This window comes from Mesoplodon densirostris, chromosome 13, assembly GCF_025265405.1.
Source record: "Mesoplodon densirostris isolate mMesDen1 chromosome 13, mMesDen1 primary haplotype, whole genome shotgun sequence".
Classification (NCBI taxonomy): domain Eukaryota; kingdom Metazoa; phylum Chordata; class Mammalia; order Artiodactyla; family Ziphiidae; genus Mesoplodon; species Mesoplodon densirostris.
In genome coordinates this window covers 7,604,779-7,624,310 of record NC_082673.1, presented here as the reverse complement: position 1 = coordinate 7,624,310, position 19,532 = coordinate 7,604,779, and the positions used below count along the sequence as shown (strand labels likewise).

Here is a 19,532-nt window from a genome sequence, read left to right as displayed (position 1 = left end):
AGTAGGTGCAAAAGTGGGCTGACCAGCTACTATAATTTTTTGGGGGAATAATATTCAGTGAGCAGGTACATTGTATTATGCATGTCAGAAATGAATGGAGATTTTGATTGGGAGGCTTGGGAGCATTGGCTATTGTTAAATGACTTGGGGATGCCAAGAGGGAGAGGGAACTGGGGGGAAGATGTCAAGGTCAGCTTAGTCATGCTGAATTGGAGATTGCTTGAGATTTGTTTATAATTCAGCTGAAAGATAAATTGTAGGAATTTTCATGTTTGGAAGTTTGGTTTGACTTCTAATAGAATTTCAGTTCCTGGCATGTAGGGGGCCTTAAATATAAACAAGTGGGTGAAAGCAGAGATCGGAAAGTTCGAGGCTTAATACCAGGTGCTGGGGGTGTAAGTAAGACAGAAAGTCCTCACTGAGGGACTTCGGCCTCGCCATCTCTGTGTCTAGAATGTTCTCCCCCCCCGATAGCCACATGGCTGCTTCTTCAGCACCTTTGGGTCTCTATTCAAATGTCACATCATCAGTGACTGTAGCGATTCTAGTGAGTTTGAAGTGGTAGCTCATTGTGGTTTTGATGTGCATATTTCCCTAATGTTAATCATATTGCACATCTTTTTATGTGCTTATTGATGATTCACATATCTTTCTATTCAAATGCTTTGCTCATTTGAAAAATTGCGTTGTCTTATTATTGAATTGTATGAGCTCCTTATCTATTCTTGATACAAGTACTTTATCAGACATATGGTTTGCAAATATTTTTTCTCATTCTGTGGGTTGCCTTTTCACTTTCTTAATGGTGTTGCTTGATGTCCCAAAGTTTTTGATTTGGATGAAGCCTAATTTATCCATTTTCTTCTCTTATCAGTTGTGTTTTTCATACCATCTCTATTAATTAAAGTAAAAATTTTATAGCTAAATAACATATAGACAGAAAAGTAACCAAATCACAAGTGTACAATTTGTTGCAGTTTCACAAAGTGAACAAACCTGTGAAACCAGCATTCAGATTAATAAACAAAGTAACTAGTCTCCCTTCATGGCCTCTCCAGGGTTACCCATGATCTTGACTTCTGACACCATAGATAAGTTTTACCTGTTTTGGGATTTTACATAAATTGAGTCATACAGTATGGGTTATTTTGTGTCCAGCTCCTTTTTATTCACCATTATGTTTAGAGATTCATGTGCATTGCAGTGTGTACTTTTTGTTTACTTGTTCTCATGTATGGTATTTCATTATGTGAATTTTCTATAGTATATTTTTTCAAATGTTGATAGATGTTTGGATTGCATTCAGATCTGATCTGTTAGAAGGGAGTTTCTCTGAATATTCTAGCCTTTTGGGGAACATATACTTAGGAGTATATCCGGCGTTACAGGACGGTCAGAGTTCAGTTCTAGCGGACTCTGTCAAGTAGTTCACCAAAGTGGCTGTAGTAATCCACGCTCTTACTAGTTTTTGGATCTCTATTTAGGAACTAGCACACGTTTTCCCAGAAGTCTTCCTCATCTCCACCCTCAAGCGGAATTCCGTCACGTATCTTTGGCCAGAACTTCTGTGCACACAGGTTCCTGAAACAGTCATTTCAAGGGAAAAGACGAGGCTGGAATGGTCTTGGCTTGGTCAAGATTCACCCCACGGGGCTGGGGAGGGGTCCAACCTTCCCACTAGCACTTGACCTGCTGCTGTGTAAACGCAGTTGGGTTTCTGTTTGCCTGGAAGAAAGGATGTCGAGGGGAAGTCAGCTGTATCTCCTGAGAGAAGGAACATCCAGTGAAACCAGTTAGATGCCTACCTGAAAAAGTGGCTTTTTGCTCTACAAGATAACTCTTCTGGAATTATTTTGAAAATTTACCAGGCTTTTTAGTTTCAGGGTAGCTAAATTAGTAAGTGCTCAATAACTGTTTTCTATAGTGATTATATTTTTCTCACTTTAATTTACATTTTTATACCCGTATGTTTTCAGTAGGGCTGACATTATGAATTGAATGTCCGCGTTGGTACAGTGTCACTAGTCCTTATGTGCTTACATGTATCTCCATCACAATGCCTTCTTGAAAACGGGCTATGAAGTGCTCATTTATAAAGCTTTCCCATTTTCCCAGACAAACACATTTTTATTGAACTTTTATTTCTGTTAAAGGCTTAATAGCAAATTCATTAAAAAATATCTAGTACTGTGTTATATAAAAGCAAAGATAATAAAACAACTGTATACCTCTATAATAATTATAGATGCAAAATTATCTTCCAAGTTATGTTGCTTTATTTATTTATTTATTTATTTGAAGATTTAATTGTATTTATTTTTGGCTGTGTTGGGTCTTCATTGCTGTGCGCGGGCTTTCTCTAGTTGCGGTGAGCGGGGGCTACTCTTCATTGCGGTGCACGGGCTTCTCACTGCGGTGGCTTCTCTTGGCTCTAGGTGCACAGGCTTCAGTAGTTGTGGCACGTGGGCTTCAGTAGTTATGGCTCGCGGGCTCTAGAGCGCAGGCTCAGTAGTTGTGGTGCACGGGCTTAGTTGCTTCGTGGCCTGTGGGGTCTTCCTGGGCCAGGGCTCAAACCCGTGTCCCCTGCATTGGCAGGCGGATTCTTAACCACTGCACCACCAGGGGAGTCCAGCTATGTTGCTTTAGAGCAAGAAAGGCTCTTGCTTTTCTAAGGGACCCATCTCAATGAGTATATACTCATGAAAATAGAGTTTTGTTCTTTAATATATTTCATTTCTCTAAAACATGTATGTTATCAGTAATTAAAACTTCTAGAAAACAATGATTTTGTTTCTATTATTTGAATTTGCATAGGGTTTTGGAGGACAGTTTTGGATGGCCAGGATGATAAAGGCTTTGAGCAGTGGAGCGTATGTACTGGTTAGACAACAGTGACTACATGGACCAGGGGAATCAGGAGTGTTGTAAAACAGAGACTCCCCCAAGTCCTGGAGAGGCAGGCCCGAGGTAGGCAAGATCGGGCATAAGCGAAGTCCTCATTTCCTAACTGGTGTTCCCATATCTGCCCTCTGAGCATCTGAAGCACTTCAGCATTGCTGATTATACATTTGGGATTATGTGCAATACGTAATCATCTTGTTTTAGAAATGCTTTTCCCCCTGTGTCAGAATGAGCTGTACAGAATCACAGTGTATTGCCATGTAAATGTAGGTGAAGTTTCCTATCTGAATTGTGCTTTTCTGGTGCACACCCACTGATGTCTTTCCTGTTCCTAGCTGACCTTTTTTGACCTGAGCTGTTTTGGTACAAGTCCCACATCAATCAAGGAAATTGATACTTAACCTTATCACAGCATTGAAAAGAAACTTGGACTCTGTGTTTTAGGTCAGTAATAAGTCAAAATCCAATTTTCTAGAATGTCCTTTAAAATAATTTGATTCATACTTGGTTCCCTAGAGCCCTGCTCATGTGTTGGCAGGAAAGTTTTACACAAAGCTCTGGGAAGCACCATCCCCTTTAATTAGCACTGAGAAGTGACGTGGTTTATGGTGAGTTTGCTAAAGAATGGTTCTTTGTGCAACCGTCTTGAGCAACAAGTGAGTTGGATTAATTCATTATGATTTTAAAGTTAATAACAAAACTTATATAAATAAGGAAGCACTTTGTGGGAAGAAGCATAGGTGTCAATCTTTACAGAACTTTTTGTCCATAAGATTAGGGCAGCCTTTCTATGTTCTCATCTAGTTGTGTAGCCTGTCAAAGTTCACTCTTCTCACAATAATTCGAAGATGCAAGATGTTTATACTGTTGGAAAGTTTTCTGTCCCTTGAATTTTCTCATAGCCACGGAGTTAATGCAAGATTCATTTTACTGCAGTTCTCAGGGAATTGTGGGGACAGTGTTAACACTTTTGAAGGCCATCCGTGTGCCAGGCACATGCCATATCTTATTTAATCATTACAACATCCCTGAGAGGTAGATGTTATGTCTGTTTTTCAGGTGAATAATCAGGTCAAGAGGCATTAAATAAGTTGCCCAAGGTTACACTGGAAATGGCTGAGACCCAGACCAACTACCATTGTTTTCCCTCTACAATATGTGCCTTCTCATATTTCTAATAAAATGGTCCTCATTTTTGCTCTAGATAATTGCCATTCAAAAAGTGAAAGCCTCTGAGTATGCTTTGTTCACAGACAAGTACCTTTCCAGGTACAGTGAGGATTAAAATGGATTTTCTTCAACATTTTCAGATAAATGCATTCTTATTATAAATCGTAATCTTTTGAATATTGTAATTGGATTAAAAAAGTATTGTTTCTGAAAATTAGGTTGTTAGCCAATGTACTAGGTATATAATAAAGTTGGAGGGTGAAAATTGACAGTGGTATTTCACAGAGAAATGAAATAGTTCTGAATTTTAAATACAATTAAGATTGCTTTCTATGTGTTCTTACTACTAAAAAGAGGTTATTACTATAATTTTTATGACCAACTCACCTGAAACAGTTAATACATAATAAGCCAAATTTGCCACACTTTCAAAGGTTATAGAAAGACGTATTCTTTTAGTGCATTGCGAGGACTGTGCCCTATGGACAGGGAGAAGCCTCTGATGAACTTTCCCAGGTGGACAGATGACATAACTGCAAGGTGGAGTCTTCAATGAATTTGAAAAGCCAATTCTGGAGGCATGGAGGCTAGTTAAGAGACCTGGGCCATAATTCTGGCAATAGATTGTGGATATCTAAAGTAAGGAATTGCTCGTGGGAGGAAGCCGAGTGCATGGATTTGGGAGATGGTAAGGAGGTAGAAAATGTCAGCACATAGTTCTTTCTTCTTTCTTTTTGATTTTGTAAAACTCTTTGTATGAATCCATTTTACATATGAATTTCTATAAATACACTTACAAAATTTCTTTTCTGTTAAAGTTGCCTATCATTTCTTCAATTTTGTAGATTTCTGAGAATTAGTAGAATGTTCTTTGCCTGGTTGTCGCTCTTATATTTTAGTGTGAACACTAGCTTTCACTAACGCCTTTTCAACTCCTTGGTCTGGTTCTGTTCCGAACACACCTCTAAATTAATGCTCTAGCGAGGGTCAAGCACTTTGAGCAGTGATATTAGAACAAGCTCTCAAAGTTCTCTAATAAAGAAATATTAAAAAATTTTTTCATCACATTCACGTGGCTATATTTCTTAGTTGTAGAAGTTGCAGGACATAGTTCTTGGCTCTTTGTAAGGGAAGAAGAGAACAGAAGAGGTTTTTGGCTTGGGTCCATTAACAGCTGGGGACAAAGAGGGAGACAGAGGTCTGGGGGATGGTGGAGGGACTTCAATTTTGAAATGCTAACTATAAAATATTTCAGAAGGCAGTTTAGTAGAGGGATCTAGACACGGGACAGAGATTTGGTTAAAGATGTTGACTTTGGAATCATGGGCATCTAGGTGACAACTGAAGACATGGGGTCACCCAGCAAGAATATGATTAATGAGAAGAGAAGAGGTGAGAGGATGGAGCCCCAATGGCACCACCCCTCGGGGGGTGTCAGGGGAAGGAAACCAGTAGAGAAGCCTGAGATGAAACTGGTATCGAGGAGGTGGAAACCCACAGAGTGTGGTGCAAGGCATGCACGGGGAGGGGCGGTTCGAGAACAGGCAGGTCTCAGATGCTGTAGAGCCGTCAAGTCAGCCCAAGCCAGAGATGTGAGTTTGAAGAAGGTTCTGGTGAACTTGGCGAGAGCAGTTTCACTACAGTGATAGGATGAGAGATGGATTTCAGTGGATCGTGGAGGAAATGGGCAGGGAGGAAGGGTCCATGGGGATCATAGGGAAGTGTTTGAAAAAGTCTGCTGTGAAGAGAAAGTAGTAGGAAGGGTTTGAGGTCAGGGAAGTGTTTGTTTTTTAAAGATGAGAAAAATCTGCACATATTTAAATGATGATGACAAGGAGCTAATTAGAGAGGGAGGCGTCTGGCCGCAGACCTGATGGAGCAAGGCCCCTGGCGGGGGCAGGGAAGAACAGAGCAGAGGCAGGTGTTGACTCAAGCGTTGCCTTGGGAGGAAGGAGGGGAGGATGGCAGGATGTCCTGGCAGGAAGCAGAGACAGTTCCCTTTCCGATGGTTTTATTTTCACTTCCAGGCAGGAGACCTTGCTGTTGGGATATTAACGATGTTCCCGAGGGGCTGCAAACCGGCCTTTGGGGCTGGATTTACGGCTGGACCCCGTTGGCACTGTGCTTTTATTTATTTATTTTTTTGCGGTACGCGGGCCTCTCAGTGTTGTGGCCTCTCCTGTTGCAGGGCACAGGCTCCGGACGCGCAGGCTCAGCGGCCATGGCTCACGGGCCCAGCCGCTCCCTGGCATGTGGGATCCTCCCGGACTGGGGCACGAACCCGCGTCCCCTGCATCGGCAGGCGGACTCTCAACCACTGCGCCACCAGGGAAGCCCGGCACTGTGCTTTTTAAATTTGGGAGTTTAAGCACCGCAGGCAGGGCACCGATTCCCCTGTTTCACAGCCCCTCCCTCCTGCCCCATCCCACATTTCCCCCATTTATCAGCCTACTTCCTGGAGGCCTTTGAACGGCTGACTGACTTTCGTGATCTGGCTTTCTATAACGGAAACATTATTAATTATCGTTAAACCTTAAGAAAATAAACCTAGAGGGGTAGGATAGGGAGGGTGGGAGGGAGACGCAAGGGGGAGGGGATATGGGGATATATGTATATGTATAGCTGATTCACTTTGTTATACAGCAGCAATGAACACACCATTGTAAAGCAATTATACTCCAATAAAGATGTTAAAAAAAAAAGAAAGAAAATAAACAGCGAGTTCAGGCGGCATAATGAGAAAATAACCAGACAGAAGGTAGATGAGCACACCTTCGTTTTCAAAGATCGAGCTGTTTAAATACAACCCTGCCCACCTTCCCATGGCACCTCCTGCTTCTCTTGACCGTAATTGGCTCTAGCCAGCGCTTACTTGCTATTTACCAGGAACTTTTTACACATTAGGTGTTCTGATCTCTCTTTTACAGCTGAGACCCCGGGGGCTCAGATAATTTTCCCAGGAGCTTGTAGTGAGAAAAGAGCATTCATTCACACTGCGTGTGCTCTTGGCCTTGGGCACAGCCTGGCTGGATCCTAGCTGTTTCTTGGGTCGTACATTCTCCGTTCCTCTTCCCTGGTTTTTCTTGTCTCTACAGAGGACGTTGTTTGTCGTTCCTCCACGTGTTCTGTGAACAATCACTCTGAGGGTTCTAACCTGATCAGTCTTCTACCCTCCCTCTTTGGAGGAGAGAAGCAGCCTAGAGGTGATGGAGCCAAGCCACCTGGGACCAGGTCTGGCTCTATCCCTTGTCAGCTGTGCAACCCTGGGCTGGCTACTTCCCCCTCTGTGCCTCCGTTCCCTTCTCATTAAGATGTGGGACTGGGGTTTCCCTGGTGGCGCAGTGGTTAAGCATCCACCAGCCAGTGCAGGGGACACAGGTTCGAGCCCTGGTCTGGGAAGATCCCACATGCTGCGGAGCAACTAAACCCGCGAGCCACAACGACTGAGCCCGCGTGCCACAACTACTGAAGCCTGTGTGTCTAGAGCCCGTGCTCCGCAACAAGAGAAGCCACCGCAATGAGAAGCCTGTGCACCACAACGAAGAGTAGCCCCTGCTCGCCACAACTAGAGAAAGCCTGCACGCAGCAACAAAGACCCAATGCAGCCAAAAATAAATAAAAATAAAATAAATTTATATATTAAAAAAAAGATGCAGGGTTGGCAGCAGTCATGGCATCTACCATCGTAAAGATGATAGTGAGGGCTGAGCGAGGTGATGTTTTTTAGGCACAGCGCCTGGCAGAGCAGGTAGTACCAGTGCTCGTTAAATAAATACACATACTCAGCATCCTCTGTCATTTACAGGGCACGCAGACCCTTTGTGCTCATCTTTTTCTTCTGTTGAATTATCAATTTCATGTTTTTATTTATGCATGCCCTGGATTCTTTTATAAAACTATTGGAGGTCTTTGTATTTCCAGTGTTGAAAGCAGTGCACACTAAAACCCTAGATGTTATCGGTGCTCAGTAAATGTTTTGATGAATGCCTTGATTATTTTAGAGCTCTGTTGTCAAATGTGGTTCTCATTTGGGGGGCAGAGGGGGATCGAATAACAAATGCAGTCTCTAGATGACTTACACTCTATAACACCAAGACCCTTTGACAGTCTCTTTACCTTCTTTATTTTATAGAATGATACATGAAATATAGAGGATTTAAGTTATAGTGACTTAATTGCAGCCATAACCCACAAATAAGACAGAGGATATTTCTTGGCAAACCAAGAAACCAATGTCAATGAATCAGTTTTAACTGCTTCTGATCTTACATTAAATATAAAATATTTCAAAATGATGTATTTTTTCTTCGATTCGCTCCAATGAGCCTCTTCCAACCTTCCATAGTGAATTTCCTAAAGGCAGCTTTGTTTTTTGGGAAAAGAACCCTAACCACACTGTGATGCCCTGCTCCTAAGAAGGCAGCAAAATCGAAGTAAACAAAAGGAAATTAGCATTCAAAGAGGAAATCATTCTGCTTTGGAAAAAGTGTTTTCATAAATTACATGAAACTAGTACCTTTTCTTTTTTTAAAATAAAAAAAATTGAAGTATAGTTGATTTACTAGTGCCTTTTCAAATTGAGGATTCTGAACCTTAAGAACATATAAGTAGCTTTTGATATTAATATGTTAATAGATGAAGTTGCCCTGAAATGTTCCAACACAGCCTCCTATTTCTCTTTTTCCGATACCAGAAAGTACATAATTAAGTTTAGGCAAATGTAACAAGTAGGCGACAGTTAGAGGTAGAGTTTCAAATAATTTATTTTCCATTCCTTGCTTTACAGCGCTTTGTCACTATTCTATGTCTACACCTTGAATGTCCTTTTCTGAATAATAGCGGCATAATATATTGACGATGACATCTTAAATGCCACAGCACCTGAAAATAATATACACTAAATCTCAATTTATCTGCAGATGGATGGCTGCTCCGTACAATTAGGAGTGGATATGGAGAGAGGGGTGCTTTCTCTGCTGTTTTTCAGTTTTTCAAAGCTCCCATTTTGTTACTCAGACATTTCACTTCCAGTCTTCTTGTCTTTTTAAAAATGCCAATACTTAACATCTTCTTTCAACCCTCAGTATCATAAGTGTAGTGGAGACATGAACCTTTCTTTTTCCTTTTCTAATTCTGTAGCTCTTTCCCAGTGCGCTGAGAATGGATATTTTGGGTGTGATAGGGCACGGGTGAGAAACTCGGCTCCGGAAACTCAAAATCTAGTGGGAGATCTGCTACAACTCTCACGGTTGACTCTTTGGGACCGAGGAAAGCAGTTAAGTCAAGTCGGCACAAAAACCAGGACGTGCTCTTGGCGACTCCTTTTCTTCTGTGACTCTGTGTTGAATTGTGCCCTAGCTCAGAGGAAGGGTCTTGATGACTGTAGTTTTCAGAAAAATGGTTTTCAGATTCAGTTACATCTGTTGTCATAGGTGCATCGAATACTTCTGATTTTTCAACGTTTATAGCAGCCTGTGATTCTTTCAGGTTTTACTTTTGCCCATTAAAAGGGTAGATTAAAAGAATGTTACAAGGTAAAGGTGACACATGTGGAATCTAAAAGATGACACAAGTGAACTTATTCACGAAACAGAAACAGACTCACAGAGAGAACAGACTTGTGGTTGCCAAAGGGGAGGGGGAGAGGGATCCAGTGGGAGTTTGGGATGAGCGGACGCAAACTATTGTATACAGGATGGATAAACAACACGGTCCTACTGTAGAGCACAGGGAACTGTAGTCAATATCCTGTGATAAGCCATAATGGAAAAGAATATGAAAAAGAATGTATATATATGTGTATAACTGAATCAGTTTTGCTGTACAGTAGAAATTAACATTGTAAATCAACTATACTTCAATTAAAAAAAAAGAATACTGCAAGTGAAAGGTGAATGTTTCTTAAACTCAGGCAAATCCCTTAGCCCTCCCTACAGCTGCCTTCCGATGTGTTTTCTGATCCTCACTGCCCACCTCTAGGCTGAGCTGTTCCTGCCTCACGTGTTCATCCTGAGGTCTTTACACTCTGCCTCTGATCCTTTCATTGTATTGCAGCCGCCTTCTCCATAAACTTAAAGACATCAATCCAAAGTCTCTTTCTGTCCTCGTTTTCTTTCTTTTCTTTCTTTTTTTTTTTTTTTTGTAGCTATTGTCGCTTTGTTGTGGTAGAGCCTTGACCCTGCGAACCACACTTTCTTCCAGAAAGTCTTTTCTCGTTGGTCCGAACAGGACTTTGGAATTTTCTGGGTTTCCTCCTGCGTATTTGATAGTCCCCTTTCCCTCATCTCACCCTTACCCAAAGCTCAGTTCTTACCCTTCCGTTGGTCTCTTCTGTGACTTGATCCCTGGGTGAGCTGACCTTGTAAGGCCGTCTCTCTGGGTGTCTAGGGATGTCTGCAGTCTGCACCTCGAGCCCCTGCTTCTCCAGGCAGTTCTGGTTCTGCACCTCTGACTGATGGGACCCAGTTTGCCTGTATTGATGTAACTTTCAACACCTAAAACTGGACTCATCCTACTTTTGGTTAGTGATTTAGGATGGAGACCCGTTATCCCTTTCCCTTCGTATCTGTCGGTTCATGTTATCTCTATCTCCAGCTCCAATCTATCTGTCTATCAGATGCCTGTTGAGGCCTCGGAGGGTGGGTAGAATTTGGGTAAGTGGCAAGACGGGGGGAACAGCATTCCAAGTGAGTGGAACAGAAACGGAACGGGGAGGGTGTTGTGAGGAGTCAGGGGTCCCACCTGATTTGAGTATTTGGGGATAGTTAGGATGGGGAAGGATGGGGTTGGAGAAATTTAAGCCCTGTAGGGGCAGGCAATAAAGGAAGTTAGAGATTTTGAACAGAGAAATACGGTGAGAGCAGTGTTAGAGGGAGATTGGTTGAGCTTTGAAATGCAAATGATTAGGGGTCAGCAAAGCCTTGGTGAGTTGGAGATAAAGGGGTGGGGGTCTCCGGGGGGTTGGGGGCTCCAGGAAGAAAACAGTGAGATGGTGCCTTTGAAGGGAACAGTTGTCAGTTCTGGAAATACTCAGCTTGAAGTGGCTCGAAGCCACTTGAAAGGAAATGTCCATTAAGCATTTGAAGATAGAAGACACAGAACCTGTGTGAGTACAGGGCTGGGGAGAGAAACGTGTGAGTCATAATTACCTTTTCAGTTTTTATTGCTTTTCCCATTCCTCATGATTCATTCTTTTGTACTCTAATGCTGTTGTGTTATTTATGTTAATAATAAACCTCATTTATCTTGACGATAGCTTTCTGTTAGGCTGCCATGAACCGTTCAAACTTATTTTTTCTCGGTGACAAATAAATGATTATAAGGCTACGGCTTGTCACAGTTTCATAACTTTGGACACATTTATCTATCGCTGTGAGTTAAGTACATTAAGATGAACGTTTCGCAGGTACTAATGGCGGAGCGGCATAATCAATGGCCGGAAATTGGAATTTGTGAGCCCTTCAGCCAAAGAGCAAAGATTTTCTCTAAAACTGTAAAAGGGTGCTTTACCGTTGTTATCCTAGGGTCAGATTTTTTTTAATAGAAAGGAATGAGGGTCATGATGGCTGACAGAGTAATAATGGGTCTTCGCTCTTTTATGGCTTTGTAGTAACGTACATTGTTGACACACAAGGCCACATGCACGGAGGCCTTGGTGGGCGGGGCGGAGGAGGAACGGTAAGAGGTGAGGAAAGACTCAGCTTTACCTGTGGGCTTCCTGCTCTGATATCCCAGTTTGGGAGAAAGACAGAACATTTTGCTTCTCGAGGAAGAGTCCCTGAGGGGGTTGGGGAACTGCCCCTCATTTCCGTTGAGGAAGAATCATCTGTTGTTCGGCTGCTGTTGTTGGCAAGCTTGGCAGGAGTTTGGGTTCAAACTGCAAGAGGCAACCCCTCTGCCACCTGCTGTCCCGTGTGTTTACAGGCAAAGAAGGTCTAGGCTCCAGAGACCTTCGTGAGGCCAAGTCCTGGCTGTGTCGTCGGAGGAGTGAGCTGGCTGAGCGGGGGGGCCCCTCTGAGTCGAGGCAGCGGACGGAGTCAGCACACCCTCCAACCCTTGTCCTCCTTAGAAACGAGCAGTGTTGATGACCTTGGGCTGCACTGCAAGCTGGAAAGCTGCTTGCCGTCCTCCACGGCATCACCCCGCTTCTCTGCCTTTGTGGGTTATGTATAACTAAAGCGAAGGAGGGCGACATGTGATAGGAATATGGGGGTGAAGAGAGCCCAGCGGGAGGACAGAGGAAGTGTGAAGAAGCCGAGCTCTAAGGCGTAGCTCCCCTTATGGCATAGGGTGACATGCTCCAAGAGGTGGTGGCTTGTGAAGTTCACAGAGCTAGGAGCTGAAACAAGCATCTAAGGCTGGTGACTCCCAGCTCAGAAGTCTTTTATGAGAGCTGTTGCCTCTAAGAAGTTAGCACTAGAGTCGCACAAGTGCAGGGTTGCCCCGTGCTGTTCTGCCCTCTGCCGTAGACCTGCCCCGCCCCGGAGCGTGTCTGCACTGTTAGACTTGGAAATGAGTCTTCCAGGTGCCCTCAGCAGATAACTGTCTGCTTGGACCTCTGCTAAGCTTCCCTTGGACTCCATGGGCTGCGTCATCATTATCTAAACCATATCCTTAGTATCAAATGCCTTTCCGTTCAGATCCATTTGTTCCCAGACAAATTTCAGAGCACATGTCCTCAGTATGTGCATATTTATTACTAAATTAGTTCATGCACTAATATGTATTATAGATGTACTGATATGTATATTATATATATAATATATAATCTATTTTGTGTAGCATAGGAAAATTGAAATGAAAAGACATTGGATAAAAATAAATGTAAGCAGACGTTCTAATATGTTCTTTTTGAGCGTCAGTAGATCATTTTGTCCCCGACCCTTTGCCAGAGGAGCCATGTTTAGTCTTAGTAGAACAAATTGCAAACACTGTCACATTAATTGTTAGAGCCCTTTGTCTTTATTCCTGTTGCTTCTAATCTTGTTCAGATTTAAGCCTCCATTCATCTCCACACTTTTTTTCTCATCACACAGTTTTTGTTTGTTTGTACAACCTGTATTAGAGTTCTCAGGAGAAACATTATATGTATATTCTGAGACAGAGAGAGGAGAGTTAAGATTTATTTTAAGGAACTGGCAAATCTGAAGTATGCAGGGCAGGCCAGAGGCTGGAAATGCAGGTAGGATTTTTTTCACTCCAGAGGTAGAATTCCTTCTCCTTCAACTGATCGGATGAGGCCCACCCACATAATGGAGGGTAATCTGCTTTGCTCAGTCGACTGATTTAAATGTTATCACAGCTAAAAAATACCTTCAAAGCAACATCTAGACTGATGTTTGACCAAACAACTGGGCACCATAGCCTAGCCATGTTGACACACAAAGTTAATCATCACACGCCTGTATCATAATCTTCTGTTGGAACTTTCGTGGTAGCCACCTAGCTTACCTTCCCACCTCCCACGCCAAATACTTCCATCCATCCCCGTTCTGTCAGAAGAACCTTTGAAGGGGGATTTCGATTGATTCTAAGCAGCATAAGTAATAATAATATTCACTGCAATAATATATTGCTTAATGTTTCCCAAAGCACAGTTATGATAAAATTTAAACCTCTGTGCCATCCAAACCCCTCTAACTTTCCAGCCCCACCTCTCCTGTCACTGCTGGTCTTAGGTGCCCTCTAGTTACCCCCAAAGTACTCAGTTCTTCACAGGCACGGATGATTTTCCTGTCTCTAATGGCTTTGCTCTATGAAACAGAACCAACACTAATATAAGGCAAAATATAAGATGATAGGAATAAAGATGGGGCTGAGGGAGATGGGGAGGTGATGTGAATAATTCAGGCTTCTCAGACCTGAAAAAATTTCTTTAAGCTGGGGAGAAAGGAAAGGGGGAGATAGACGGTGTTAGGGGCTGCCCCTCCCCCCCACCAACCAATTCATATGTTGAAGTCTTAGCTCTTAATACAGCAGAATGTGACTGTGTTTGGGGACAGGATCTTTACAGAGGTTATTAGGTGAAAATGAGGTCACTGGGGAGGGGCCCTTGTCCAGTATGACTGGTGTCCTTATAAGAAGAGGAAATTTGGACACAGACGTGCACAGAGGAAAGACCATGTGAGGTCAAGGGAGACGGTGGGCATCCACAAGCCAAGGAGAGAGGCTTCGGGAGAAACCAACCCCGCCCACACCTTGATCTCGGACTTCACGCCTCCAGAACTTTCAGAAAATACACTTCTGTGGTTTAAGCCACCTAGTCTGTGGCACTTTGTTATGGCAGCCAGCTAATAGGGGTGGACTGAGGTAGGGCTCAGGGAGCACAGAGTGAGCTGAAGCCGAGAGGCAGCAAAAATGTAGACTGTGCGATGGGTGTGGACCGCTCACCTATGTGACTACTACCGGTTACAGCTGGTTTCCAGAATGTGTTGGAAAGTTGCCTGGTCCTTGAATTAACCATCCTCTAGTGGCTTGGAAAGGGGATTTCTTTTTTTTTTTTTTTCCTTTTGCGGTATGCGGGCCTCTCACTGTTGTGGCCTCCCCCGTCGCGGAGCACAGGCTCCGGACGCGCAGGCTCCGGACGCGCAGGCTCAGCGGCCATGGCTCACGGGCCCAGCCGCTCCGCGGCATATGGGATCCTCCCAGACCGGGGCACGAACCCGTATCCCCTGCATCGGCAGGCGGACTCTCAACCACTTGCGCCACCAGGGAGGCCCGGAAAGGGGATTTCTGATGATGATTTGTTTGGTCTTTTTTTTTTTTTTTCCACTGGTGTATTCTAACAAACATTTTTTTATATTGAGGTAAAATTTGTATAATGTTATGTTACAGGTGTACAACATAGTAATTTGATATTTGTGTACACTACAAAACTGATATAAGTCTAGTTACCATCATTACCATACATTTATCCCCCTTCACACATTTCACCCACACCCCACCCCTTCCCCTCTGCTAACCATTTATTTTGTATTAAGTCATGGCCCATCTAAAAACAATGATGTTGGTATGTCCAAACCAGGTTTCTTCCTCTTCCCCATTGCAATTAATCTTTTCATAATTTTCTTATTCCTCTTAGCACATTCAGGACATAACATATTATCTTCTAGGTCTGGGGATGGGAAAGTGCAGTCAGGTAACATGAAGAGAGAGATCATCCTCCTGGGAGTGTTAGGCACCCAGATCTGACCTGCATGGAACTGCAGGCGAACCCAACCTTCTGTGTCTGCCAAGAGTGGTCTGCCATGGACCACACACCACCGGACAGCGGAAGCTTGCGGCAGAAAGGACTCAACAGAGGTAGGCAGGCAACGTGGTTGAACAGTTCTTGCAGCAATTCTTGACCATGCTGCCAACATGGCTGCCTGAGCTGAAGTTATCAACTTCAACCATGTTAGTCCTTTCCTCATTCTCACTCATCTTCCTTTTCTGAACACTTGCTCTCTTGGTCACCATCTTGTGTTTCCCTGGACATGACTGCAATCTGGCCTCCCGTGATGATTCAGGAATATACTGATCTTTTTCAGGATAAGCATGTTTCTGGAGTCTCAGATAAACCTCTATTTTCTGACCATTGGTACTCAAATTAAGTTGTTGGCACCATTTCCGCAAAGTGTCCCGACTCACGTTGTTAATTGGAGGCAGTATGGTTGGCAAGGGATAAATTGGTTTACTACGACTAGATTTTGGGCAAGCTTTGACCTGTGCATCTGTCTGAGGAGGATGAACTTGATCATCTGGACTCAGTGACTCCACTTTGACTTCTGAAGTTGAAGAAACACTTGGTTCGGTTTGATGGTCTTCAACAATTTTCTCATTAACTGGAAGCAATGTAAGAACCATATTTTCTTCACGTAAGGCCTCTTCAAAGAAATTCTTCTCATAATTCGGGTGTGCCATTCCAAGAAACTCTCAGAGAAAGGCAGAGCCAGCCATGTTAAGGACATCTGCAATTTAATCCTCTTAACCTCTTGTTTGGTCTTAATGAGAGAAAGCACCTCCAAGAGTGGGGCGTTTCTCAGTAAATACCAGGCTGGAGCTTTGTTTCTGAAGTTTGGGTTCCTTGTGGACTGTGAGGGAAGAATCTCTTTTGCTCCTTAATGGAGTATCAACTGACTATAAGACCCAGATGGTAGAGAAGACAACGGTGGTAGAGATTCTCTTGCTATTTTTGTTCTGTGTTATTGTACTGGTCACACAAGGGTCATAGCGATCTTCTGTTATCCTTTTTAGCTTGAGTTAGTGGAAGTGCCAGGATGTCCCTTAATTTTTCTTTTCTTTCTTTCTTTTTTTAAAAAATAGGCTGTATATTTTAAGAACAGTTTTAGATTTACAGGAAAATTATGAATATAGTACAGAAAATTCCCACCTGACCTACACCCCGTTTCCCCTGTTATTAACATCTTACATTAGTATGGTACATTGGTTATAATTAGTGGACCAATCTCAATAAGCTAAGTATTTTACTCAGTTTCCTTCATTTTCATCTAATGTCCTTTTTCTGTTCCAAGATCTCACCTAGGACACCACTTTACATTTAGTTCTCATGTTTCCCTAGACTCCTTTTGGCTGTGACCTTGTCTCAGGCTTTCTTTGTTCTTTGACGACCTTGACAGTTTTGAGAAATACTGGTCAGGTATTTTGTAGAATGTCCCTCTCTTGAGATTTGTCTGATGTTTCCCTCTGGGTTAGACTGGGGTTATGGGTTATTGGGAGGAAAAATGTCATTTTCATCACATCATGTCCAGGGTGCCTATATCAACATGTCTGATGACTGCTGATGTTGGCCTTGGTCACCTGGCCCAGGTGGTGTTGGCCATATTTCTCCACCATCAGGTATTCCATACTGTGCTCTTTTTTTTGGGGGGGGGTGCGGTGGTGTGCTGCGAGGCTTGTGGATCTTAGTTCCCCGACCAGGGATTGAACCCGGGCCCCAGCAGTGAAAGCACCGAGTCCTAACCACTGGACTGCCAGGGAATTCCCCCATACTGTACTCTTTAAAATGAGATTGTCATGTACAGCACACACTTAAGGAGTGGAGACCCTCAATTTTTTAAACACAAAAACATGTGAAGTAGTTTTTGAGGAACAGGTGTGAGTGATGATGTTGCTGAATTATGGAGGAGTGGCAAAAAAAAAAACCCAAAAAAACCCCCCCAAAACATACTTTTTTTGGTTTGTTTTGTTTCAGAAAAAAAAAAAGCTCCATACTGTCACTATGAGAAGGAAGAAAAATGTTGATTTGAACTTTGCAATTTGTGGAATAAAAATAGATGTCAACCTTGGGCTTTTTTTGTTGATTTAATTAAGGCAATCAGTTCTTATCTGTACCACTGTACACTTATCTGTACCACTGGGGCTCCAAAGCTATTGTTGCAGCCAGAAAAGGAAAGATTAAATTGGTCTGTCTTTCATTGCTAACTGAAAGGTTATAGAACATCGCTTTCTTAAAGGCAGTGCCTTGACAGTTACATTTACTGGACAATCCAAGTTCATGTGGGCTTTTCATAGCCTGACCTGTCCTGGGTGACCGTTTCTATTATAGGCAGAGGACCTCATTACTTCCCCCTAGTGGTCAGCTTTATAATCTTGAATTCTAGTTGGACAAATTCAGCAGGAGAAACTTCAAAGTTAATGGCAATCCTCATGATAATTTTCCTTAATATTTTAATATGGATGCTAAAATGACATGGTGATTGAATTTTAGTATGTCTTTTTGGATTAAAACTAATTTTTAAATGGGTCAGTGTTTTCAGGCAGCAAGTAATGGTAACTTGATTAAAAGCTAAAGTGATGAAAATTAGTATTCTAGGCGGAAGGTTTACCTTGCTACTGTTCTACTGAGAACCTCAGCGGCCATTTGATTTTTAACCAGGGAATTGAATCTGGCTTCTTGCAAGTGTTTTATCAGCACTGTAGGAGCAAGTGCACATTCTAGATAAACCTGAAGACTACAGAGCTTTATGGGGCTAGTAGCGAGAGAATCTTCTGGAGTATTGTTGGTCATTCCTTCACGGGTAAAATTTTATCTCCAGGACAGGAAATGGCTTTTGTTTAGAGTTCTACATCAGCATCCATTATTTTACCATGCTTTAAAAAGATGCAGCGCTTTTTATAGGATGCTATCTGTCTACATATTCTTAGAGAGTGGAAAGAATTTACAGAATTGGAGACTGGTTTTGTATTATCCTTGATGGAAATACTGGGTGACACAGTACTTGAGTATGTAGGTGGTAATCCTTCGAATGAGTTCTGGTGTTTGTGCCCAGACTGGAGTGCTGTTTTATTGAGAGCCAGAGGGGATGGCGTCTAAGGAAAGGCAGCTAAATCAGTGTGAAATCTGCGAGTCTTCTTAGATGTGCTCCTGATTAGGACAAAAGCAGAACCTGAGTGGCATTCAGCACTGCTTCTGTTCAGAAATGAGAAGGGAGGCATTCACACAGAGAACCAGTATTAAACCAGTCATCTATTTGTGATACTTGCGTTGTGTATGACACCATACAGATACGGTCAAGGAGCAGTTGATACGTCTTTGTTTTCCTGAGCGGAAGTACACTTAGTAACAAGGTTACCTGTCTGTTGTTGCTCACCCAGCTCCACCTGATACACTGGAACTCCACCTTGTTTGGCAGTATTGATGAGGCTGTGGGGAAGCCCCATGGAATCGCCATCATTGCCTTGTTTGTTCAGGTAAATGGTCTCCTGCTATGATTGCTATATTGTTCAGAGATGCTTATTTCTAATTCATTTTGCAAAAGGTTTTTTGTTCTCTCTCATTTTTACTACTTAGAGGTGACATTAAACACCTATACAGAGAGCACTGATACTTTAAAAATGGAAAACTTGGGGGCTTCCCTGGTGACGCAGTGGTTGAGTTCGCCTGCCGATGCAGGGGACACAGGTTCGAGCCCTGGTCCGGGAAGATCCCACATGCCGCGGAGCAATTAGGCCCGTGAGCCACAACTACTGAGCCTGCGCGTCTGGGGCTTGTGCTCCGCAGCAAGAGAGGCCGCGATAGTGAGAGGCCTGCGCACCGCGATGAACTTGCCACAACTAAAGAAAGCCCTCATGCAGAAATGAAGACCCAACACAGCAAAAATAAACAAATTAATTAATAAACTCCTACCCCCAATATCTTCTTAAAAAAAATAGAAAACTTGATCTCTCTGGGTCAAGGATGAGCAGCCATATTCACTGGTAGAAAATGGTTCATTGGCTTATTAGAAAGTTTCTTCAGAGTGGCATTCAGGGTCTTTGGAGAAAGGAGTTAGAAAATGTGTCCTGAAGGCAGAGTTCATTTTATTATTGAAAAAGAATTTCAGAAAATATTTTTGGACCTCGCCTTCCTGCAAAATTTAAGAGAAATCAATACTATAATCATGTAGTAGATTCCTTTAGCTATTTGTTATTAATAATTTTCACTCTAAGATGATTTGAAGTGCCTTGTAGAAAACACTGAT

General features: G+C 42.8%; 1 protein-coding gene and 1 pseudogene across 4 annotated transcripts in view; one reads left to right on the top strand and one right to left on the bottom strand.

Moving 5' to 3' along the window:
• CA8 (carbonic anhydrase 8) overlaps positions 1-19,532 on the top strand; it is a 65,968-nt gene that overhangs the window by 27,342 nt on the left and 19,094 nt on the right. For 3 of the 4 annotated variants that reach the window (XM_060116214.1, XM_060116213.1, XM_060116216.1), the window contains exon 4: positions 18,667-18,762. The exons of the other annotated variant lie outside the window; for it this stretch is intronic. In XM_060116214.1, coding sequence (XP_059972197.1) covers positions 18,667-18,762 — 96 coding nt within the window. The remainder of the gene's footprint in view (positions 1-18,666; positions 18,763-19,532) is intronic. 4 annotated transcript variants of the gene reach the window in all.
• LOC132501096 (developmental pluripotency-associated protein 2-like) lies at positions 15,051-15,972 on the bottom strand (annotated as a pseudogene).